General features: G+C 38.3%; 1 protein-coding gene across 13 annotated transcripts in view; it reads right to left on the reverse strand.

Annotated features, from left to right (window-relative positions):
• UNC80 (unc-80 homolog, NALCN channel complex subunit) overlaps positions 1-26,593 on the reverse strand; it is a 225,708-nt gene that overhangs the window by 16,840 nt on the left and 182,275 nt on the right. For 12 of the 13 annotated variants that reach the window (XM_003925592.4, XM_074399089.1, XM_074399092.1 and 9 more), the window contains 11 exons: positions 23,640-23,732; positions 22,318-22,353; positions 21,760-21,978; positions 13,974-14,174; positions 11,724-11,847; positions 10,660-10,785; positions 9,297-9,420; positions 8,346-8,552; positions 5,380-5,564; positions 4,604-4,769; positions 3,014-3,193 (listed from right to left, as the gene is read on the reverse strand). In XM_003925592.4, the coding sequence (XP_003925641.1) occupies positions 3,014-3,193; positions 4,604-4,769; positions 5,380-5,564; positions 8,346-8,552; positions 9,297-9,420; positions 10,660-10,785; positions 11,724-11,847; positions 13,974-14,174; positions 21,760-21,978; positions 22,318-22,353; positions 23,640-23,732 (1,661 nt within the window). The remainder of the gene's footprint in view (positions 1-3,013; positions 3,194-4,603; positions 4,770-5,379; positions 5,565-8,345; positions 8,553-9,296; positions 9,421-10,659; positions 10,786-11,723; positions 11,848-13,973; positions 14,175-21,759; positions 21,979-22,317; positions 22,354-23,639; positions 23,733-26,593) is intronic. The other variant, XM_074399094.1, reaches the window with a different exon arrangement.

A 26,593-nucleotide genomic window follows, 5' to 3' on the forward strand; every position in this document is an offset into this window, starting at 1 on the left:
AGATTTCAGAAAAGCTAGAACATAACTTTCTTTTAATTGCAGAAATAGATGAAGGGACTTTGTTACTGAATGAATCAAATACATTTCCTTGACATTCAAAAACCGCATTCAGTACAGTTAATGATTTCTAGACTGCAGACCATTTCAGATACTTTTAGGAAAAATATTTGAAAGATATAAAGTTAAGAAATAAATGCTTATTTTAACCAACATTGTAAAATTTAAGTATGTGATCTTGTTTTCTGCATAGAAGCAGATTTTTGTTGTTGTTGTTGTTTTGTTTTTGAGACAGAGGCTTGCTCTCTTGCCCAGGCTGGAGTGCAGTGGCGTAATGTTGGCTCACTGAAACCTCCACTTCCCGGGTTCAAGTGATTACCATGCCTTAGCTTCCAGAGTAGCAGGGACTACAGGCGTACAACACCATGCTCAGCTAATTTTTGTATTTTTAGTAGAGATAGGGTTTCTCCATGTTGGGCAGGCTGGTCTCGAACTCGACCTCAAGTGACCTACCCGCCTTGGCATCCCAAAGTTCTGGAATTACAGGTGTGAGCCACAGTGCCCAGCCAGAAACAGAAATTAATATACTCAAATTCATATGAAAATTAACTTTAGCACAGTGTTTATGACCAAGTGACCTAATTCTAAGTGAGATAATGTTTGTTGATGAACGCTAAACATTCTTTGATAAACAAAGAATGTATGCTACCATATAAGATCATCTGATATGATTTATTTAAAATACCCAAAGTAATAATATTTCTAATTGAACTTCTTTCAAATCAAAAGGTGAATAAGAAAAGTGCTAGCAATTTTAAATTTCTATATAATCACTGACTTAAAATTGATTCTTATTATAGAATGATTTTTTTTTTAGATATGTCCACAGAGTACAGAATAAACAAATGTGCCTTAAAAATATTTAAAAAACTCAAATCCCATTGATTCTTTTCCCCTTTCTTTGTACTCACATGTCACTGAACACTTACATCCCCAGTATTTGTCTGGTGATTAATCATGTACTGTCTTCCACTAGCTCTTTTGTTAAATGTTCTTTATTGTAAATGTCTCTTATCTCCTCAACATAACTGTATCTATTATAAGATCTTAGAAAGCAGAGAACATATCTTTCTCATACTTCCTTCTTCCTTATCTTATCCGTGATAGGCCTTAATACAAGTTTGATTATTGAATGTAAAAATAGTTTAACTCAAAACAGTGATCTAGTTTTCATACCCCTCCCTATTTAGATAAATACACACTCATATCACAAACACACACACTATTTGTTAGCAATCCTGCTGTCATTGGGATGGTTGTGATGTCTGCAATCAAAGATATAAGCAAAAACTTGCATGGCTTCCCAATCCTACTGCTGCCTCACTAGTATGTTAGTGTTGGCTTTTGGCCAGTGATATCACTGTTTAGCTCTTATTTACAGGTTAGGACATGTATTATTTATATATAAAGTTACCCGCAAAATACATTTAGCTCTACAAAAATAGATGATATTATTTTCTATAACTAATAACAATTGCTGGGAGAGACTACTTCAAGCATTAAAGAAAAAAAAAAATGGATATTTAAACTGCTGATCCTTGGCCAGCTGTGGTGGCTCAAGCCTATAATCTCAGCAGTTTGGAAGGCCGAGGCAGGCGGATCACCTGCGGTCAGGAGTTCAAGACCAGCCTGACCAACATGGAGAAATCCCGACTCTACTAAAAATACAAAATTAGCTGGTCATGGTGGTGCTTGCCTGTAATCCCAGCTACTTGGGAGGCTGGGGCAGGAGAATTACTTGAACATGGGAGGTGGGGGTTGCAGTGAGTCAAGATTGCGCCATTGCACTCCAGCCTAGGCAATAAGAGTGAAACTGTCTCAAAAAAAAAATTAAACTGCTGATCCTTTTCTCTTTCATGGTGTTTTCTTGGTCAAGATTTCCCTAATTACAACTTTAGGTGTATTTTTATGAGCAGTCACCAGGGTGACTTAGACACAAATGTGTCTCTAGGCCAGGTGCAGGACAATATGATTTTTCCTTTGTCTGACCAACACTGAAGCTGAATGTGCAAATATTACTGGTAAGTACTGACAAAGCATTTATTTATTTTCTTTTCTTACATTTCCAACTGTAGTAGGACATTAAAACACTTCCATTTATCTCAGTTAATTAAAATTCTAACCTCAACTCTCATTTCTTCTATTTAATTTAGTTCAGAGTAGAGATGTGTTTTTTGTTGTTGTTGTTTGCCATGGAAAGCCTGAGTGAAGATCTAAATTTTGTTCTCATTCACATGACATTGACAACACAACGTTGATGTAAACATTATATCAGAGTATCTTAACACACAAGTGGAAAATAATAAATGTAACTTTAAGATCCCTGAAATAACAGTAGCATTTAATGGAACCTTTCACCCTAATTTTACTTTTTATAATCTCCCGTGAAGCAAACATATGTAATATTTCTCCTCATGTCATAACACCAAATCTCTAGCACACGACTTAGAAACTTCTGGGCTGTCCTAGTCACTGGTGATTCTCTTAACTCAAATTTGGAGTATATCCCCTCAAGACAGTGTGCTGGTTTACATACTGGATGGTAGAGCCAACTGGTCTTTTCTGAGTCCTAGGCATATGCATTACTCAATCTTCTTTGCCTAATAAGGTCATTTAAGTGCTGATCAGCCCTCTAAACAAGATCTCCAGGTAAAATGAGAATAAGTCCTTTCCTTGGTTAGTTATCCATAATTTAAATGGGAGTTAGTGGAAAAAGTTGACTATATAAGTTTAAAGAAAATTTAGGAGTCACTAACGATTTACTTTTTTCCTGAATTCGTTTTAAATGACCAAAGGATATCAATAAATTTATAGAAAACATTTACCCTAGAATGCCTTTTATAAAAATGACTAGGGGATCAGAACTGGAAAAGGTCAGAAGGACAATAATACTTCCCAAGCCCTTGCTCATATGGCCAAGCCATGTCTTCCACCCAGACTCTTTGAATTGACCTACTTTCCTCATCTTCCTCATCAGTCCGACTCAGGGTGTCCTGCGAAGCCTGCTGGGATGGCTCACTGTCCTGCTCCCAGACGGTGCCCGTGCCCGTGTTAGAGCGGGACATGGTGGCCAAGCTCAGGCGGTAAGCAGAGGTGGAGGTGCCCACGGTACTGATGGATGTCTTGCCTTGGTAGGCTAGAGGATTGGAGAGATCAAAGGAAATGTATGGTGAGAATCTTAAATGTCCACTTCAAAGTCCTCCCTGACCACTTGTATTTTTTAGAAAAGGTTAGTTAAATAATGTGTCCCAGACAAATGATTTTTATATCTCAGTTGCACATGAAAGTGGGGGTGTTTTAAAAATAATCAATATTGGCCACTGATGTAATTGAATAGTTCCCTTGACAGAATGCAACATCTATAACAATATTAAATGCTTTGACATTGTTGCCTCTCTTACTGCTTTTCTATTTTATTTTCCAAGGTTGGTAGGATGCATATTAACTTTGATCTGAATTGTAGCTTAGAATTTGGCAATTTTTACTAACAAATATATTGTATTTGACACAAGCCTATGAAAGTAATAAATAAGTTGTCTGATGTGAACCCCACAATCAAAGTCAGAATGCATAATCAAAACTATTCTAACTTTCTGGAAATTACAACCTACAAAATACCCCATCAGTTCTATGTCAGGTTATTTTATTACAAAGTAGAATATTTGAATGGTAAAGTGTAGACTTCACCAGGATTATACTTGTCAATGTTTTTACCACATTGCATGCAAAGAACAATAAAAGCTTTAGAAGGAAAGCAAACAACCCTCTCCTCCCGCAAAAAAGAAAACACAACACATATTACACTTTACTTGTGGGTAATGACTGCCCTCTAATGGCAAATGATTTATTTTCCTTCCTCAGTAATCTGCTGTTAATGTAGTTATAAAAAATAAAACAATGTACTCTCAACGAATACCTTTAGAATAATGTAAAGAAAGTACCTCCTAGTTTGCAGCTCTGATGGGATCCTTCCCCTTGCAATGTGTGAAAAGTTAAAGGCTGGTTGAAAATCCCCTTGCAATAATCACTTTCTATGCCATAATAGTAAGTTATGTACTTGAAAGTTATTTATCTATTTTCTATTGTGTTTGTTTCCTCATTCTTTATGGAGACTTTCAATTATCCACCTTGAAAGTATTTGTGTAGATTAAAGGAAATAATCTACCATAAAATAGAAGCTCAATAAATGAATGTCCCCCTTCTCTTTTTCAAAAAGAAAATAAACGTAATGATTTAAATCACTTTTCCTCTGATTAAATATTCAAGAAAGAGATTAACTACTAAAATGAAGACTAAAAAATATAGAAAAGGAAGAAAATTAAACACTTATGTTATCGTTTCGATTTCTATTTTGTTACTGACAAAAGAGAAAGTCAACTCTAGTATTGGTCAAATGGCTAACTTACTAGGAATGGTCAAATCTAGTAGTGTACCAAAATGGTTAACATATTCATAGTTCCAAAAAGTGTGGTGACCTGGGCAGAGGAATTCTTTGTAGGCTGTGAGTTCCATTAGTCAAATTCACAACACGCTCATGCACACTCACCTGATCCACTATGAACTGCCTCTTTGAGAATTTTTAGTTCATTGTTGAACTCAGCGATGAGTGAGCTCTTACACAAAGGTCGTGGTATGAAGCGCCGCTCCAGCTGGTCGGCAATATGCTGCCGGGCGGAAAGCTCTTCATGATTCTCTGCTGGCTGGGCCAGCAGCTGAAAGGAAAGCATAGCATTCTCAGGGCCTCAATTTTTCATCTGTAAAATGGGCTAACTGCTGTACCTATTTCATAGTTGGGAGGAATAAATAACATAATGCATATGATGTTCCTAGAGCAGCAGTATACACAGGAAGTGCTTAATAATTACATTGTTTTAAATCACTGCCCTAAGAAATTGGGGCATGAAAAGAACAAGTGTAGATGTGTACTGAGGGTCTTGGAGGAAATCATATGTTAAGTATCCTATGTTTTTAATATGTTTATTTAAAATCAGATCTCAGTCATGCCACTGAAGACAGAAGATTCTCCAAACCATCCCGCTGGACCAGTCTTTTGGGTGGGTAGAGTGGGGGGGGGGTGATTAGTAGGGAGCGGGCAAAGTTTTATAGACTCCAGTAAAGCTCTTACTATGAAGGCACTTCTAGTGTGAAATTTTATCCTCTGGAATATATTTTTCAGTGGTTTTCTCATCAAGCATGGTATTTACAGGCCCTACTAACTGGCTACAGTAGGTACCATAGCACTCTTGCCACATTCCTGCCTCAGTGGAGAGCCACACATTCATTTGGGCTTGTCACTTTCAGGAGGAGAAGCACACACCACACCTTGCACTGGATGAAAGGGCGCAAAAGCACAAAGATGGGTATTCGGGTCCGCACGATGAAGTCGAGGAAGTCCCAAAGGGCCAGGCCTCCCACCTTCCGCAGAGCCATCTCCTTCACCTGGAGGCTCAGCCAGTACCACTGGCTTCCGAGCTGCCTCTCAAAGCAGACGAGAATCACCTTCAGTGCTTCACACCAGGAAAAGAGAAAAGTGAACCTGCAGATCTGTGCTTCAGAGGAACCCAACCTACATTCACAGCCCTTTTTGCACCTTTATAAATTTTCTAAACCTCTAAACTCTCCATGTTTCTAAAAACTTCATATGCATTCCTGAGAAAGAGCATGCTGGACATCGAGTCAAAAATGTGTATGGTGTTTTGATTCTGATGAAGAGAACCCAGATATTTTTCTTAAGTGCATTGAACTACTAATTTGGAAAATATAGAACAATGTGGTCCACTGAATTGAAAGGAAACTGTTTTATCAACATGATGTGTGGCTAAGGTTTTACCTTCCACAAGTTTAATCATAATGACTTTATGGTAATAATGGGCATATCACTCACATTCTTAGCTAAAACATAGATCTTAAAAAACTTTTTCTTTTCTTTTAACCATAAAATAAATATTTGTGTTATTAAAAATAAAATCAAACCATGAAGAAGTGCACAAAGTTAAAAAAAAATTAAGTATTTTCCTTCCCAGTTCCCTTCCTGTCCCCAACCTAAACTGCTTCCCAGAGGTAACCAGTAAATGCATTCAGTGTACATTTCCAAATATAAAAACACCTTCTTCCTTCATTGCACAGTATGTCTATACTAAGCCTTACTAGATTTATTTTATCATATCTCTTTCCTCTCAGATTCTGGCAACCCTTCACAATCTGCATTTATTTTTATTTTTCAGGAAGCAGATTTCCCAAACTGTGTGTCAGGACAAACCAGAGTATTGTGAAGACATCAAAGATTATGATGATAGCTTCCTCTGCCACTACAGCTTTTACAATGGAGTCAGCTGTGGGGCAGTCAAGTGAACCTGGGCCTTCTTGATCATTCTTAAGGCCCATCAATCTCAACAACTAAAAAAATATGTATACTAAACCCATATTGATTCTGATTAGGAAAACACAAAAATCTTTCTTAAGTGCATTGAGTGACTAAAGGCACACAGAAATCTAATTCTCTAAAATCCTCAAGAGTCACATATGCCTTTACCATATTTAGGACATCTCCAGGAGAGACTCATGCCATGTAACAGAGAGAGAGAGAGAGACTGCAAGATTCTTTCTTAACCATCTTCCTCCTCAAGATCTCACTTTCCACAGCAATTGCTCATCTCAATTCCTTTCCCTCAGCTAAACAAACAAACAAACAAAAAACAATACTCCTCTTTCTGTACACTAATTCTGATGACATTTCACTGTTACTAAATGCCTGTTGGCCGCCTTTGGCTTTCTGCCATTCTACTTTCCACCTAGGCCTCCATCAGCCCAACACACAGCATAAAAGGGGTTCAAGAACAGAGACTTGTTCTGGCTCTGTCATGTATTGACTACATGCATTCAGGCAAGTTACTCAACCTTTCTAGGCCCCAGCCTCTTCACTCCTAAAATGAGAATAACATTAACTTCTTGGAGTTATTGTAAGGATGAGAGGATTCAACGTGGTGATAATGTAAAGCACAGAAAACTGCTTGGTGCACACTACGTGCTCAGAATAAATGTAAAAACAAATTTAAAATACAGGTTCAGTAGCCTGGCTGTATAAGCAAAGGAGAAACAACTCTTCACTAAAAAGGCAGATAGTGGAGAGGACAGAAACTCATCAAGTGTCTTCTCATTTCCTTCCTGTATATGGTAAGCCCCTTTTCTCCATCACCCTCTGCAATCCTTCATGTAGGGGTCTATGCCAGTCTAGATTTGAATGCTATTTTTATATACTTTGGCCAACTGAGCATCCATATGAGTTGGTCCTGGGTACATGCATTCCTTGTGTATTTTTTCTCCTTTTTCATTTTCATCGTCAATCCCCTCATTTTCAAACATATCCCATTATAATGCAGTTCAAACACCCCCCCATCTCCAAACTCCAAGAACTCGTTTTCATCAGTGTGTTTGTGTTTATCTTATACTTCCCACCAATATCTGCTTTGGTGAATTGAAAATGTCAGGCAAGACTGTCTCATTTGGAAATTCCCCACTGCCAGTACTCCTTATTCTCAGTGCCATGGCAAGAGTGGTCTTTTCCTGCTGGCGCAATTCATTCAGGGCCAAAGAGTGGCTTTCCATTGCTTCATGGGTTAGGACCAGGTTAAAGGCAGCATAGGATAATGGGAAAGTAGGAGTCAAAGAGGGAAAGAGATTGGAAGCCTGTGGGAACAGAAGTGGACTAGCCTCACTAGAGTAATGATCGAGGTGGAGATTAAAGACATTTTAAGGGAGGAAAAATAGCTAGTAGAGGGCATAACATACTGCAAGATCACCAAGTCTTGCTGCACAGGATGTAGACTGCCCAACTCCAGAACTCCATTTATATAGATGACAGACCAGTGAGCCCCACATGTTGTGTAATGCTGTGTCTTTGCCTACTAGACTGAGTTTAGATCTATAACAGCTGCTGTACCTCACTAGTGATCTTGTCCTTAATCAGCAAGGAAGAATCTTTAATGCAGATACCTTTCTTACATGTCCACACACTCTTATAAAAACAGCCAAGTAATTTAGGCATGGCAGATGTGAAACCACTTTGTTTTTTGGTATATGTTTACTGAAGGAAACCGGACTCTTTTGCAAGGCTAGTGTTTCTTGTTCAAGAGTTTTCTTTAAATACATTCTGGGTTGAGGCCTCTTTAAATACATTCTGGTTTGAGGTCTCTAAATACTGTTTGAGTTAAGTACATCGATCTATCTATCTACCATATATTTTCACATACACAGACATACACATGCACTCTCAGAGAGAAAGTACTAACCCAAGTATGCTGCTTGGCTGGTGGATTCAGCCAGCCCTTCCCTGCGCAAGTCTTTCCCTGCATCCCCAGGGGTGGAGCAGTGAGCGGGGGAGCTCTCCAACATGAAGTTCTTACTCCTGGATGTGCTGATGATCCGCGGTGGCAGGAGCACATTGATGACCGTCTGCAGCAGTAGCTGCACCTCAGGCTGCTCCAACCATGGGCTATCTGAGGGGCAGAATTTGGAAGAGGGAAGTGGAAAGAAAAACATCACAAGGTAGACTGTCCATATTAGATACAGAAAAACTCAGCTCTTTCCAAGTCCAAACTATGACACTCTAGAAATTCAGGTGTTTCCCACCAAGTACAGCTTCACCAATGGACAGAAACAGTGTTCCTGGCACTTGGGTATTTTCTTCATAGTGGGTACCCAAAAACTTGTGGTCTTAGCCAAATGTCCTGCTTACCATTTCAATCTCCTTTCTTTTTGCAAATATTCATTTGCACTGTTTTTACATTTGACATAAACTTTTTCTAAAAGAATCCCTCTACCCCTAAGCAGAAAAAGCCATGAAAATACATTGGAATTTAATGACAGTGGCAGGATTTCTGCTAAACCCAGTGGCAGTGGTTGTAAAAGTTTGTTCACCTGTCAATTCTTATATTGTACTTCAACTAATACCATTTTCTCAACTGAATTGAAACACTGTTCCCCTGATTTTTGTTGTACTGAAATGACTTTAAATAGGATGTATCTTCTAAGAAGTAGAGCAGAGAAACTCTGGTCCCAGGGTAGCTAAACTGAAAAGAAAGAAAAATTCTTATTTCCTAAGGTGATTAATCTGAATGATTTAAATCATTCAGATTGACTTCAGTGATAGTCTTCATGGGAACAGGGACAAGAAATAACAGCCTGACATTTAAGAAAACACAACAACAATGACAAATTTCCTTTAGTCAAATTAATCAGACCTTTGCTTCCAGATCCTACTGTGAGCACAAATGGGATGAGCAGATTTAAAAGCATCCCCTCCCTTCGCTCTTGATTGGTGAATGGGGAGATCACATGGCTTAAAGGAAAATCTTCTTTTAAAGCCTGTGCAGCAATAATAGAAAAAAAGATTAATTGACCACCACACACATTTAGTATATTTGTTTTTATACAGCATGATGGAGACGGTGATTCCCTGCCGGCTGCTCCTGTAAACTGAGTTCAATTGTCGTCTGTACATCATACAAGCTTCACCCAAATCTGATACTTTACCATTGTCTTGATATAATTGAGAGCTATATACCTAAAAAGATAGTAACACCTTGAATATTAAATGAAAAATTAGAATACTTATAGTCAGGTTCAAAAACAACCTCATTTCCCCATTAATTTTCTCTATGTGTCCACCAATAAATATTTTAACAACAAAGGAGAAGGAAGAAAATTAGAACTTCTCACTTGCTCCAGGGAATTGCTAAAAAGTCCTCTGGCCCCTGCCAGGAGAGGCCTTCTTCAAGCCAGGAAACAATTGCAATATAGAGAGAAATACGTGATATTTGTACACAGATCATTAAAATGTATCACTTTAGGGATGTAACTGTTTCCCCTCTTACTTCATCTCTTTTCTATCATCTCCCCATTCTCTCGATGATGAGCCATCAAGCTTATTGTCAAATAATGGATGGGTCAGTTATCTGTTTACATCAGTTGTGTACTTTTCATTGATTACAGAGCTTTTCAGTGATTTACCACTCTCTAAAACTGGGCGACACACAGAAATACTCAAGAGAATTGGGATTCTGCAGTGTTTTGTTGTTGTTATTGTTGTTTTTTTTTTTTTCCCTTGGGAATGATTAATTTTAAGAAATAAACTAAGTGGGAGAATTTTCTTTAAAAAAGCACTCATAATATTCAACCCACAATGATTAAAGAAAGTTAAGATATTCAGAGTCTAGTGATAACATTTGAAAGAATTTTATATTGCAATTCTTTCTGAAAATAATTTAAAACCAGACTGTGAATATTACTGCCTCTTTTAATTAACAATTGTGAGCTGATTATCTGTGAACCATTATTTGCACACATTTTAAATAACTGAAGTGGTTCCTGAAGTTGTGGCAGGACTAAATGACTCTGCTATATTTGAGATCTCAGGAAGAATTACAGAAGCACAACTTAGGGCCAAGCTCAGGGCTGAAGATCCAAACTTATAAAAGTTTGGAGATATTTACACTTCTGTTTCACAGATTTTGCCCAGCCTTTGCAGAAAAAAACGAGAACACCATGATCTGGTGCCTCAACCAACAACTTAATGAGCGTGACAAACAGGTAAGGTAGTCACACCTGTATCTGCAATGCTACAAGCCGGACAACAGCTGTGCTGAAGGGCAGAGGTGGTGAGAGATAAGGGCTGAGATGAAGAAGGGGTAATCCATCAGCAACACTGGAAGGTCCTACCACTCCCATCACCTGAAATACAAACAGAGCACATGACCAGCCTTGACTATTGCAATTTCATGCAACCATAGTAAGGGAGTCTCAACGATGATGATGATAATAATGATAAATTGAAGGTTGGGCATGTTATTCAATCTTTTCTTTCTTGTTGCCTTCTGAAGGCATGTAATGTCTGGAGTCAGATCGAACATTACACTGAATTCAGGCAAGGTTTTGTAGAATGCTGTTAATAGTTAACTATGTAAATAATGAGAGATGAACTAAAAAGCTATTCTAATCACGAGATTGGACACTTACTTGTGAATTCAAAGGAATGCAGTCAACATTCCTTAATGGAGCAAATACTGACAACAACGATGATGGCAACAGCTCTATTTGCACTAGGCATTCCAACTACAGATTTATTGCTCAACTAGTGAAGCAGCAGGTCCTATTTAATGAGATGCTCTAACATGGTTTCCACACATTTTACAAAACCTTGTCAGGACCAGACTCTAGATATTACATAAACAACAAAAAAATCTTTTTTCTCCGCATAAATCCTAGACTGGCCAACTCATAATGTCATTTTGCACCATACAAGAAAAAAATTCTCTGCATTTTAAGCTCTCCCACCCCAACTACCTCAACTTCTAGCCAACTGTGGAGGCTCCACCACCCCACTCTCCAACTGGCAGCCCTCAACTCTCAGCGCAACTTGAAGAGGTGAATTGTCAAAGTAGTGCATGGGAAGCAGCACACCAAAATCCCGTCTGTGTAGGGATGGGTTCCTGGATCTCCCCACACACCACCTTGAAATGTACCTCACTATTTTCAGTGTCACCTGAGCCGTCTATTTTCATGGGCAGATAGGGGCACAAAGTGGTTGACCTGTAAATCTTCAATTCAGAGAAGTCAATAGCAGAGTTAAATTGTGCAAAGTTTCATAAGATTGCCACTTGGCTACTCACCAGATTGACACAGACATTGATCAGTGACCTAAGGTGAGGCAGGAAGGATATGATTGGCTGCCTCTGAAGTGTCAAACAAACCCCTTCAATCAAATTGCTGGCAGGCTCCCACTCAACCTGTCGCCTGGAATACAATATAGGAGCCATTAGCCGCTTGGCTCCCTTCTGGAGAGTCTGAAACAAGTGAATGAGACAGTGATTTTGATGCCATCTAAGACAGGATGTGTCTCTGGGATGAAGTTTACCCATATTGTTCCAAAAGCATAGAGCACACTGGGAGGGGAAGAAGATACTGAAAACGTAGCAGAGGCAGGCCTGCCCCACTCGACTAAATCTATTGAAGAAAAAACAGAGATGATGAATGGGTTGCATTTTAAGTTCCCTGGTTTTAGCTTTGACAGAGGGTCCTAAGACTACCATTGCAGCAAAGCGATCACAGGGGTAATTACTCCTAATAGAACTAATCTGACTCCAGCTGCACTTCTGAAACCTGATTATCAGACTACACATGCCCGTCAGTTTTTACACCAGACTACCACTAATTTGATTTATATAGCTTAACTCCTGCCAAGATCACATTAAAATAAAATAGTTTATTTAAACAGCGATCTTTCTTGGCCTCCTAATATATGATATGTATTTTTTGTCTACTTTCTATGGTAGTATAAATGGTGTTACTGTATACATAACCCAATTAAATGAATATGGGATTTTCTATAGTAAGAGTCAATCCATTCCATAATTGTCATAGTACTGAAAGATTCATCCCTGTGGCCCCAAAATAAACAGCTTGGGCTTTACTGATATTAACACCATTTCTTTATATTTTCCTGGCAATACTTATATTTCCTATCAAAAAGGAATCTGCAATGACAAATGGAAATGTATTCATAATTGAGGCTGTGTAACACCTCCAACACTGAAGGTAATGCAGAGGTCAGGTTTAGTCAACATTTCTTGTGTTGAACTGAGATCACCTAACAAATTTAAATCCAAGCCAACTCCATATTCATAGCGCAGCTCCCAAGAACATTGCCTATAGCAGACCAAGCCTATGTATTAATCCAGAACTCTACTTTTGGGAAGCATGATTTCTTTATAGTGGACTTAATTATATCATAAATGGGTCAATTTTGGAGATGTTTAACATCTTTAGATACCAAGTATTTAAGAAAAGAATTTATTTCAACACACCCCTGTAAGACTGTAACTCTTTGATAAGCCATTTGCTGACAGACACAAATCTTCTATTGGGATCACTAAAGAAATAGTGTTTTAAAACAGGCATTTCCATGCCATTGAAATAAACAACCTTGAAATAATGTACAGGCAGGCATCACCATGATATAAAATAATATAAAAACAAATAATCAATTATTAGAATAAAAGTTTTCAATTTGTTTTTTTAATGACTCCTGAAGGGTGGATTAGTGTGGAGATTATGAGCTAATACCTGGAAAAATTCTGATATAAATTCTTGGGAAAGAGCTGCACTAATTTTTGGGTTTAGTTTAAAAGGACAGAAAATGTTCTCACTAACCCAAACTTAAAATTTCCAGGTAAGTGGGTTTACCAGTATTAATTCGTTGAACTACCTGCTCACTGTCACTAGTTTCCAAACTCAGCTCACATCTCTAAGTAGACTGGTTCAAAACCATCTGCTAATATGCAGGCTACCAATGAATATTTCCAAGATCACTGAACAAAGATCAAGTGTTAACATTGTTCATTTAGTATGACACTGAAGTAGGTAAAAAAGTGAAAATTAGGCCTTTGTTATCAATCCTGTGAACTTTTAAGCTGATGCTTGGATGATTATTGTAAAGCTTGGAATTTCTCTAAACTGGTATCTAAATATGTTAACCAGCTATGTCAAATATAGTACTTTGAACATAAAATTCATTTTCTTTTCTCATTAGTTGTTTCATTTATAAGGCATGGCTTCTTTTATTTTAAAAGGGATTGAAGGGTACTAATTGAAATTTTTATATATATCAGATGAGGAGCATGATAGCTAAGAAATGGATAGATTTTTCAAGATGAGCACATATATTTTTAAAGAAAATGTTATTTTTCTTAAAATGTAGGCTTTGCTACTTAGGCATTCATAGACCCTATTAACTATGTACATATACCAAAGAAAACTTTCAAATCATTCATTCAACTCCAGAATGATTCACCATCTTAAAAAACGACAAATCCTAACTTTGACATTTGTGATAGCAACAGCTAACTAGGAGGCATTCTCACCTCAAAGTAGGCATCTTATGAATTTTGTTGAACATTCTATCCAATCTTTTTAAAATGAGGATGAGGGCTGGCCTCACTGCCTCAGCTGTCCAGTCAGTAATGGGTAGCATCTCCATGATGTAGCGCCGAAGCCCACGACTCTCCATTGTCTGGGTGTCATATGGTGCCAGCTTCAGAAGGGAGTGTGCAATTTCTGCCAACCTAAAATATATATGTATATATTTTTAAGATAAGTTTAGAATGACACAATGGGAATTTTTCTACATAGCATCATGTTAATTTCTCCTTCCAGTCCACCAACTCCCTGAACTAAGCACATTCTTCCCCACATCCTCTATCCTTCTGCTCTCCTATATACCAGAACAGTGATAGCTGCACATGCATATTAATAGAGATCATAGAATGTTCAGAGACTACATGTAAAGAGCATCTAATAAGGAAACTAAGATCCAGAGAGATTAAGGATAGGCCAACTATATCTAGGGAATGTCACTTCTGAGGATACGCATGTGTATATATACAGGTATATATACACGCAAATACATATATATTATAAATATGGCATATATGCATATAAAAAAAGAATATAACTTTAATGAACAATAAAATCACCAGCATCAAATGTCCTTGTAAACTTCATGGCTTCAGAAATCCCTCAGTGCCCACAGTCAAGATCAAAGGTGCCCTATAAAAAGTGCTCTTGGTTTTTGTTGCAGCCCAAGGAGTTCTTCAGACTCCATTTCCATTCCTCTCCTTTAAAGCCTCCTCCTCTCTTTTTGTCTTACACATGGATCCTTTCCCTCTGCTAAGATTCTTTATATAATAGACCCAGTTGTACTGTCTGGATTTTGGGTGTCTCTACTTCTCAGATTTCCCAACTTGGTTCCATACAGGAACTATCAGAGGGAGAGTTGTGCTTCCCTCAAGGCTGGCCCAGGCTTGCAGTCACCAGACCCAAGTGTGGATGCCCTAAGTGTCAGATTTTCTGGAGGAGAATTGGCCAACTAGATTAATTGGGCAAAAAAGGTTTTTAGTAAATGTAATAGTAACAAAATAATCTTCAGAACTAGATATGGACTATTGGTTTCCAAAGAACACAAATACAATGATGTACATAGCTTTAAAGCCAATTTCATTTAACTTTGTATAAAGGAGAAAATACTTAAACATTTTACAGTGCCTCCTTATAAAGTATACTGTGTAGATGCAAAATGTGTAGAAGATAATATTAAGACGTAATGTATACTCATTCATAAAAATATCTTCCAACTATGCTGTATGAATTGAGCTTGATTTTAGTTCTTTAAAAAAAGCTTATATTCTAAAAAATACACCTAATACACAGTGGTTGAAATGTTCATATTCTTTGTTGAGATACTGAAAATTCATTTGAAAACAAATTTCTTTAGGAAGGGTAATACATTAAGTTACTACCACCCATTATTTGAATCTTTGGCTTGAATCAGTACATGTTGAACCAGGCAGGCAGAGGATCCTATGGAACTGAAATGTAGGACAGAGGATTCCTGATGGGGCAGGGGAGCAGAGAGGCCTAATGTTGCCTAGGAATGCCTGTGTGGATGGCATCAGCAGGAGACAGCCATACTTGGAAAGTTTTCAGGGCTGTTACTAAAGAGAGGAGGAGATTTGAGATAAACAGAAAAATAAGCTTTTCTGTTTTTTTGTTTTGTTTTGTTTTGTTTTTTTGAGACAAGTTTGTACTGGAAAAGCTCTGAAGATAATCTTCTCTGAGTCATGGAATTTCAGGGCTGAAAGAGCCCAAAATCGTCATAACAGTCCTGTGGGGAGTTTGCTACACACTGGCACCTCCTATTTAAATATATATATATATATATATATATATATATATATATATATATATATCTTAAAAGGAAAATGAAAAAATATAGTTTCCCAGGACTTCCAAAAATCTCATAAATAAGAACCTCTAAGGCCTGGGACCAGAAATCTGCATATTTTTAACTTTTATTTTGGAAAATCTCAAACATACAAAGAGGTAGAGAGATGAGTATATAGTAAGCCCCCAATATACCCATCACTCAACCTCAGCCTCCCAAATAGCTGAGGCTACCGGTGTGCATCCCCATGCCTGGCTAATTTTTATAGTTTTTGTAGAGATGGGGTTTCACTATGTTGTTCAGGCTGGATTTGAGATCCTAGACTCAAGCAATCCTCAGCCTCCCAAAAGTGCTGGGATTACAGGTGTGAGCTACTGTACCCAGCCTACAACGACTCTTGTTTCACACTCCCCCTTTCCCCACCCTGGACTATTTTGAAGTAAATCCCAAGCATCATATCATTTACCCAGACATATTTCAGTATGTGTCTCCACATTTATGGACACAAAAAAATTAAACACAATACAATATGACATTTGACAAATTAAAAGTAATTCTTTTTTTCTTAAAAAAAAGAAACCCCAAATATCCATTCAGTTCTCAACATTCACACACTATCTCATAATTAATTTTTTTTCTACAAATTAGGAACAAATAAGGCCCATAAATTTCAACTCATTCATAGATCTTTAAATTTCTTTTAATATGCAGATTTCTCCTTCTGTGTGTTTTTCCTACCTTTTATTAAAGAAATTTGCTGTAGCAACACTGAATTTTGCTGATTGGATCTCTATGGTGTAATTTAATCTATCCTACTGCCTTTGTATTTAATTCAATTGGAAGTTAAATCTAGGGCCTGCATCTGCAGACTCGGTTTTGATTTTTGGCAAGAGTACGTAGCAAGTGGTGTGTGTGGTGTGTACTTCCGCCAGGAGGTACAGGATTCCTAGCTGTCACTCTTTTTATGACGTTAGCTGCTCTCAGTCACTGCACAGATCCACTGATGCATTAGGAGTAGTGCAGTGGTAGTATCACGTAATTTTTTTCTCACATATTAACTATAACATTGTAATAAAGAGAAATTGTGATTACTCCAAGAGAACAGAAGAGTGAATAACTTTGAAAGGATCTAGAGAGTAAGAGCTCCCCAGTTGATTTTGATAGGCACCTTGGTTTAGAAATCACAGCAACCTATTACCTCTCTAAATACTTAGATTGTTCTATAATTGTTTCATGTGACTAGCTCCACGGATGAAAACTCACTATTGTACAAGGCAACCTATTTCATCTTTGGAGGTCCACACTGTGAGAGGTTCCTCTCATGTTAGGCCTCCAAATTCCCTTTAATTTCTTCCTACTAGGCTTAATTTTGAAATCATAAATCTAATCTATCTTCTCCATCATGACTCTTCATTATTAAGAAATAGTTATTATCTCTTAATTCCCACTATCTTCTCTCCAGACTGAACATATTCACATTGTCCTGGAAATTGTGTGTGAATGTGGATGTTTTAAAGAAATCATTTTAAACAGTTTACACATTCTTTTGTTTACCTCTTTCTCATGAATTTGATATACAGAAAATAATTCTTCTCAGGTTATTTGTGTGACAAGTAAGAGTGTATCTATATGCACTTATTTCTTTTCTCTTACTATTTTTAAAGACAACATTGAGAAGTGCTTGTGAAATAATCAATCTATTTTAAGCTTCAAAAGAATACATAGAGCTGAATTTAAGAGCCATTTTATGGATTACTACCTGAATAGCTCTAGTCCCTGGTCACATGATAAATTTGTTTTGTGCATAAAACGAAACTTCCCTTTCCTACAGTCTTTGCTGTACTATCACATGCATAATCAAAAAACTTTCCTATGGTTCTTTCCCAGTGTGAATATAAGAGATTTTCCCATTGACGGAGTGAGGGAGAGAAGAAAAGAGGAACAGAGAAAGAGAATGAGAGAAAGAGACCACACAAGAAGAGAGAGACAGACAGAGAGAGAGTGAGAATTTACATATTCTATTATCTAGCCGCTTTGGCAGCACTGGGTTGGGCAAATGAAGCAATACATTTCTGTAGGGCAGAGACGCTATCTAATCAAGAATATTTTCTTCAAGAGCCTTGTAATCAAGTATACATTCTGCGGATTCAGAAGTATAGATTGCCTCAGCACTAATTCTTTTTTTTTTTTTTTTGAGATGGAGTTTCGCTCTTGTTACCCAGGCTGGAGTGCAATGGCGCGATCTCGGCTCACCGCAACCTCCGCCTCCTGGGTTCAGGCAATTCTCCTGCCTCAGCCTCCTGAGTAGCTGGGATTACAGGCACGTGCCACCATGCCCAGCTAATTTTTTGTATTTTTAGTAGAGATGGGGTTTCACCATGTTGACCAGGATGGTATCGATCTCTCGACGTTGTGATCCACCCACCTCAGCCTCCCAAAGTGCTGGGATTACAGGCTTGAGCCACCGCGCCGGGCTGCCTCGGCACTAATTCTTAACTTGTTGGTTTGATTCAAATTATTTCTGCAAACATTTGTATTTTTTATATCATCCCATTTCTCTTTCTCTTTTTAAAAATCAACTTTTCATCCTTGGGTGACATTATCTATTCTTATTAAGAACGATTTAATACTACCCTCAATTCACAAATTTATATATTAAGCTCTGACTTCTACATATATTCAAGTATGCACTTAATTTATAGGAGGCGCCTTAATTACATCCTTTGCTTGGCATAAGGTCAAAGCATCTGGATCTACCCCTACTCAGCAACACAGAATAGTTCTATTTAGTTAGAGACTATGGCAGGCCTATCTTTTTCAAAAGCTTGTTGTGAGAAAATGCATTAATAAAGGGCATTTAATCTACCTATTCCCTGGGCAATATAAATGTTGCCCTCCTATCGACCCAGGCCATGAAATAGCTGTGTTCTTGAATGTCATTATCCTGGCTTCAGATCAATTGCTCTTGCTGAACTGCATTATGACATTGTGACAACTTTATATACTAACAGGCGTCCAGCACGTACAACCAGCACTTTCTCTGCTATAGGTATGTTGTTGAAGACTCTGTTCATCATACCACTCTTTCAACAAACACCAACCAGGAGACTGTTGAAGCTCAGAAAGCAATACCCCAAAATGAAGACCTCAGAAGCCAAAGTTTTTCACTGCCCTCCTGCCCTCCTCTCTGTGGTCTCTCATTCTTTTCCAAGGCTAGCCGTGGAAACTGGAGAGACCCTTCCCCTCAAAGGGGAACCCTTTTTTCCTGAAGCCAACCATAAAACTTAAAATTATTACAATAACTTTCCCCCATCTTTCTGTGTAAAAACTAGCCATAGAGAAATGATCTGACCCATCTGGTTTGATTGTAGGTAGAATGCCCCCTTTCCAGAGAGGATCTTACCCCATTTCCAGAAGGAGGAATGCTAACCAGAGAGGCCAAGAAGAATCTAAACACACAGGCCATGCTGGGTTTCCTCACTTGGTCTATTAGCATGAGATCATACCCTTTTTGTCCAGTCGTACTTTGTTAAACAAAAATGGAGAGCTTCCCCTGTATTTTGGGGTCTTCATCCTGAAGGCTCCTGTGTCAAGTAAAACTATGATCAAATACATTTTTATGCTTTTTGATTATGATCTGCTTCTTATCAGATGATTTTCAGCAAAGATTCAGAGAGTAAAGGGGAAATTTTCCCTTGGCCTCTACAGGATTTTTCTTGTTCTTCGTATTTTCAAAAAGTATTGTTTCGCCAAGTAACTGTTTGGTTTTTAACTTATTTATATTATGATTTTTTAATTAATCTTTTTTTTTACTCATTGCTTTGATAACTCAGAAGCTCAAAGTCAAATTTATGATTCATGAATATCTAATACGATCTTATATTGATTGTCTGTGCTAATCTCATCATAGATAATTAACTCCCTGAAAATCTCTCACATTATCCTGACCCTATAATTTGTATATACCATCCCTTCATATATTTTCTGAGTTGCCTCAAATACTTTATACAATGATAACACATAAATACATACGCAATTATAGTACTTGCAACACTGTATTATAGTTATTTTCTTATGTGCTTCTTGCAGTGAACCATGATAATTCTGAGGACCAGGATCTTACTTTATATACTCAGTGTTTAACATAGTATTTGGACCATTCTCATTAGCATTAGTATTTATTGTGTCCAGATCTGTGCCAAGCATGGAGCTTTCTAAATCATTTACAGTTTATTTAACCGTTAATAGGTATTGGCCTCTAGAGGGAGCTCCAGGACTCTCTGACTTGCTGTCCCCTCCCTCCAAATGCCCTAAAGAAGAGTGTAGATACAGTCAGGTTACAGGACAATCACTACCTCATAGTCCTCTCTCTCTCTCTCTCTCTCTCTCTCTCTCTCTCTCTCTCTCTCTCTCACACACACACACACACACACACACACACACACACACACACACACCCCTTCTAGTAATATTTTTTCCTTTCTCTCACAAAATGGCCATTGGTCATAGTGATTTTCTGACTCTGGGAATGTGATGTTTCTCTGCTCACAGAATTGCTTAGGTCAGCTAGAGAAGACCAGTGGGAAAGAAAGAGGAGGGGCTGAATAGATCCTAGACAGCAGGACCTTAACATGTCCCTCCCCTTTCTTTGAAGGCTCCCATCTAGGAGCTGAACTTCTCAGTGTGAAATAAGCTCTTCCCCATTACTGCACAGCAGGGAGTGTGAACTCCAGTGAGGTTATGAGGCTCTCCAGGGCAGTGCTGGGTGTGTGCTCACAATTCAAAGAATGTGAAATGACACTGGAAGCAAAAGAACCTGTGCTCTCTTCACATTTCTGTCTTCTCATTTTCTTTCATTTAGTACTTTCTAAATTAAAAAAAGGCAATAACCAAAAAACTGTGAGTTTTGCCAAATTGCAACGTTATTTCAAAGTCTAACTCTATCTGAACCTAACTCTATCAGCACTTTTTTGTTTTGTTTTGTTTTGTTTTGTTTTGTTTTGTTTTGTTTTGTTTTGTTTTGAGACAGCCTTTCCAGGCTGTCGCCAGGCTGGAGCACAGTGGTGGGATCCCTTTAGCTTTATGGATACATTAAACTTTCCAAGTGACTCTTTTGTTACCCATGACATTTTTCTTTCAAGGGATTTTTATCACCCTTAACAAATGATTACAAATGTGAATAGAAGATCCTCTGGAATCACGTTCCTTTTGAAACACAAATACAGCCTCTAGCGTGAATTTCAAGTGAGATGTCGTCTCCATAGGAAGATAAAATATGAATGCCCAGGGATGTAATTCTGGGGCCTTTCCCTAGTGTACTAAGAGTAAAACATGTAAATGACGACTGGCCTCATTTGTTATTTACATGAATCCAGTTCAGAATTTTTACCAGGACACTTTTTTTTTTTTTTTTAAGCTGTTGTGGTTGTTTATATAAAGGGGATTTCAAGCCCAAGCCAAGTTGGCTGAGTTAAAACTGCTTACTTCCCCGCAGGGCTCATTACTGGGATTTTAGGGAGCCTAGAAGCAGAAAGTAGTTGTGCATTCTTCATGTAAAATAACAGAAGAAACATTCAATTCTTGTGAAAAATTAGAATCTGGGCATCAAATAACACTGGGAAGAAGGCTACTTTTATAAGAGTTCAGGTGATAACATTTCCCTTTCTCTTTTATTGAGAAGCAAATACATAAACAGTGCTTTTCTGTCCTAAAAACATTTCTCCCTTGTCCACCCTAAGATCCTGTGTGGTCACTTAATGCACACCTTGCCAGAGGGTTCTGTATGATGTGTACCTAAGTCACAGGAAACAAATCATTCTACTGCAAGTGTTTTTCCTCGAGAATGCCCACTCTCGACCCAGCACACACATTCCAACACATGGGCCAAGCTGTGCTCACATTTGGAGCAGGGAAAGGGAGGCCAGTACCTCATGTGAGACTTCACATCCAGCAGCTCCAGGGCAGTGACTCGTGGCTCCCCAGCCAGATTTTGCAAGATCTTCAGCCGCGGTCCACAGTGCTTATAGAACTCTGTGCAAATATTCAGTAAGGACTCCCGGGGTCTTCTGAACTCTTCTCGAGCAATGCGTTCATCCAGTTCCTCTCTGGGAAGGCCTTGCCCTTCCTCCAGTAAATGAAGGTTTTCCCTGGGAAATTGTAAAAGATTAGCTAGGGAGTCTGAAAATGTATGCATGTGGCAGTTGTGAGAAGAGGGTATGACACTGAAGAAAAATACAAGATTCCTAATGAGTTAATGAATCAGTAAGTAGGGTGAGGCCAAGGAGAACCTCATCCAAAGGATAAACAAAGCTTATCAGCCTGGAAGAGACTGTCAACCAAAATTGTAGTAAAGCCACTTCTGGGGGTTTACCCAGAAACAGTATGTTACGCATCAAACTAAATCTAACAGAGCCATACCCCAGTTTTAAAGGCAATCATCTCAAGATGTCAGAACTGGTATGAAATTAGAGCTAGTCTTTCTGTACCTGATAAAGTGCAGTTTGGCTCCTTGTTCCTGGTACCTGGGAGTTAGAAAAACAGTCTATGTGACTATTAGAGCAAGAACAGGGTCCCTTGGATATGGCTTCTTACAGGCTTTTTCTTTTGAAAAGCCCTTGAAGCTATATATTTTGATAAGCTCACAAATATAGATAGACTACTAGTAATATACACTCATAAACACAAACCCATGGAATATAGCCAAATGAGAGAAATTCTTAGAAATTTTGAAATCTAAGATGTAGTTTTAATACCATGTGCTCTGTTTTAAGTGATAGGAAGGAGAATCATGGCTGACTTCCTTTCGGTTCTGGAGACTTATTGCTTTAGGATTCATGGATAATAAAACTTTAGAAGCCCTCTTTCTTCTTTAGAAGTCCTCATTTAACCCAGTGAGCCTAGAGAAGCCCCTAAATATCACTTAAACTACAGTATATCTTTTTTTCTTAATATAGGAAATTGAGGCATGAGTTAACCATCGTACCAGGCAATTTATAGTTGGGTTTGGAATTTATTTTTGTTTTATTTTTAATATGAATATATATGATAAGCAGGGAATTAACTTTACATGAATAATGATACACACTTAAAAATAGGCTTCAGAGAGAGTGGAAATTTATTGAATTTCTCCTTATGATTTCCATACCAACTACTCCATACTGAGTAAAGAGAACTTTTTCTTAAGCTGATTTTGAGTCTGCCCTATCTTAAATCTTCCTTGTAGAAGGAAGCTAATTAGGCTTCTTGTGTATGTCAGAGTATTTAAGTCTAACACAGATGGAATGAAACAGGTAAAATATTAACTAGTATAGCCAGTGTCTGAGTTGTACCAAAACGAGGGAAGGAGACTAAGTCAACAAGCATGAAAAGCATCATTTGGGGGGCATATGTCAAATTTCAGATGAAATGTCTGCAGAAAATCTGTCCAGATGAAAGAAAGTAAGTTGACTCAGTGCCCTGGGAATGAGAAACCACCTCCTGACTACTATTGTTTATTTGCCTTTTGTTGAAGGCAAATGAAACAACACTGGAATAGTTCCAAGACCACCCAGGAGGCAGAGAACATCTAGCATGCTCAAGCAAACCAAACAACACAAATGCCTATTTATGAGGGTGGTTTAGATTTCTCTTTGACAATTTCAAAAGAAGTCTTAGTCTTTTCTTGGAACTCTACACTCTCACCTCTTTTCTTTTCCTTGGAGGTTTTCACACTCAATATTGACTATATTCAGGATTCCTTTCATTCCCAACAGCTGACATTCAGGTTGTATGAAATTAAGAGACCATAGAATAAGGCGCAGTGAATTACCTGGTGTTCACCCCAGACGACATGGTGTGATTGGCTGTGGTGGTTCCCTTATGACCTTGGTCACACCTGCTCATCTGTGGGGCTGTCATGGGCCTATGACGACGACAGTAATCATCACAGCAAAACAACAACACAAGTGGAAACATTTATTAAATCCTCAAGTTACTGAAGCACACATAAGTTTTAAGTTAGAGTCTTCAAAAGACAGGCTTTCCGGCTTTGGATTTTTTTGTTTGTTCTGAGAGTCACTTTAAAGGAACGTTGATTCCCAAGGGTTTATAAGCTCATTATGATTTGTGTTTTTCCACTTCTTGGTTTTGAATAATTAACTCTTTAAAATGACTCTTCAAATAAGACATTTATGAAATATCTACAGACTTCAAAGTCTGTACCAATTAAGAGTTAAGAGCTCATTCTTCAATTCTGCAGACAGTGGGCAGTTCACCATTCTAGATGATAAGTTAAAGGCAAGAATGTATGTACCACTTTGGCCGCCTACACCATTATCAACTACTCTATTTTTTCTGAGAAACTATCAAAGAATAAAAGAATTCTCCTCGTCAAATCACACCTAAGGCTACCTGGGAAAGTGAGTATGTTAATATCTATTATAAAGTCAGTAATTTAGATGCTTTGTAATAGATCTGAACTGTCTCATTTTATATCTGCAGGGTTTACTTTAAATAATAGGTAAAATTTTGCCTCTGTATTGGCATCTAAGACGTAAAAGGCATAATGCAGTTTTTTAAAGCAATTTCTTTTATAAAATCAAGGCTTGCTTCTGTGCTGCTCATTTTCTCTATGCTGGGCATAGCTAGAAAGTAAGCTTTTAACAATCACACCAGATCTCCTCTTCCCTTGCCTGTGGTGGTAGACAGAATTTAGAGATGGCTCCCAATATCTCTGCCCCTTGGTGTTACTCCAGTGATTATGTTACATTATATGGCAAAAAGGGGGAGTACCTGGGTAGACCTAATCTAATCACATCAACCTTACAAAAGCTGAGAGTATTCTCTGGATGGGGACAGAGAGATTTGAAGTATAAGGATTCAAGGTGCTATTGCTGGCTGGAAGCTTCGGCCGGGTGGGGGCTGGCATGTGAGAATAAATGCAGGTGCCTTCTCAATGCAGAGTGGTGCCTGACTGACAGCCAGCAAGGAAATGGGACCTCAGACCTAAAGCTGCTGGGAACTAGATTCTGCCAAAAAAATGGAATGAGCTTGGAAGTGCATTCTTCCCCAGCGCCTTCAGATAAAAGTTTAGACTAATAAACAACTTGACTTCCAACTTGAGAAACCATGAGCAGAGAATTCAGCTGAACCTGCCTGGACTCCTGGCTTATACAACTGTGAGATAATAAATGGGTTTTGTTTAAAACCTCTAAGTTTATAATAATGTGTTACAGAACAGTTAAAACTAATGCACTTGTGATATATTTATGTAATTCTAACTATGTAATTGTTAAATTTCTTTTGTCATGAGATAAAGAAACTAGGAATATGGAGAAATTAAAAATTAGGGGATTCTTATCTTCTTGTGTAAAAACAGTGAAGACAATTTTGTTGTAACTACTACCGACTAATGAGGCTAGTCTTCTCCACCAAAAGAATATTAAATGAACTAGAATATTTAAAGCCAGAGAACTTTAAATGTCAGAGCCCCATCCAAAACTCTTTGTGAGCTTTTGGGTAAGTAAATTTTGGATAAGTTAATTGACTTATTCTTATAAAAGGGCATAGGAATGAGGAAAGTTTTAATATTATGTAATATGAGGAGAAATAGTCTGAGCGTGGTAAATCACACCTGTAATCCCAGTACTTTGGGAAGCCAAGGTGGGCAGATCATTTGAGGCCAGGAGTTTGAGACCAGCCTGGCCAAAATGGAGAAACCCCTTCTCTACTAAATATATAAAAATTATCCCGGCATGGTGGCACATGCCTGTAATCCCAGCTTCTTGGGAGGCTGAGGCATGAGAATTGCTTAAACTTGGGAGGTGGAGGTTGCAGTGAGCCAAGATCATGCCACTGAACTTCAGCCTGGATGGCAGAGTGAGACTCTCTCTCTCTCTCTCCATATATATATATATATATATATATATATATATATATATGTGTGTGTGTGTGTGTGTGTGTGTGTGTGTGTGTGCGCGCGCGCACATGTGCGCATGTGTATGAAGAAATACAGTGACACTTTGGAAAAAACTGCATTTCTCTCCTCTAGTTGTAGGAGAAGGCTAGTGATGTAACCAGATAGGTACACAAGGAAGAGTGTAAGTCTTTCATTTCTCTTTAGGATATTCTTCTGGGACTTTCATGAAACCATCAGCAATAGCATAGAACACTACCTCTCACTGGAAGAGGCAATTTGTCATTGCTGTCTGTGCCAACCCTTCCCATTTCCTTAATTTAGGTGCATATGAACATTTCAGGATGACAGTCTACAGCAGAGTTTTGGGCAATATTCTGCTTGTCTAGTCTGGCAATGTAGCTCATGATCAGAAACTAAACCCACATTGATGTTAGTGAATTACAATCCCACTCCCTCTCTTACTTGCGGATGAATGCTGAAAAAGTCCTTTCTGGACTAAAGGGCTTCCCTCTTACCAACACATTGAGGTGGACTGGGGGAGTTGGTGTCTTCTGGTGGAGGTGTAGACAATTTCACAGTAAGGATTTGGCACTTTAGATTGGACCCACAGCATGGCAAAATGGAATGAAGGAGCAAAGACACTAAACCCAGGAAGAAGACTTCCCCATCCCTATCCTGGGGAAGAACATTTCCTTGCAGTTAATTTAGATGGGAATGGAGAAGGAAAGCCCATCATACACATAGTGTCCTGCCACCACCTTCCCCACTCACATTTTATTTTACTTTTCTCATCCAGAGCTCTCTGTCTGCCCCTCTCCTGCCATATGCCAGCTTAATGACTCTGCTTCTGCACCCAAGCATCTTGT

Source organism: Saimiri boliviensis, chromosome 5, assembly GCF_048565385.1.
Source record: "Saimiri boliviensis isolate mSaiBol1 chromosome 5, mSaiBol1.pri, whole genome shotgun sequence".
In the NCBI taxonomy this organism is placed as follows: Eukaryota; Metazoa; Chordata; class Mammalia; order Primates; family Cebidae; genus Saimiri; species Saimiri boliviensis.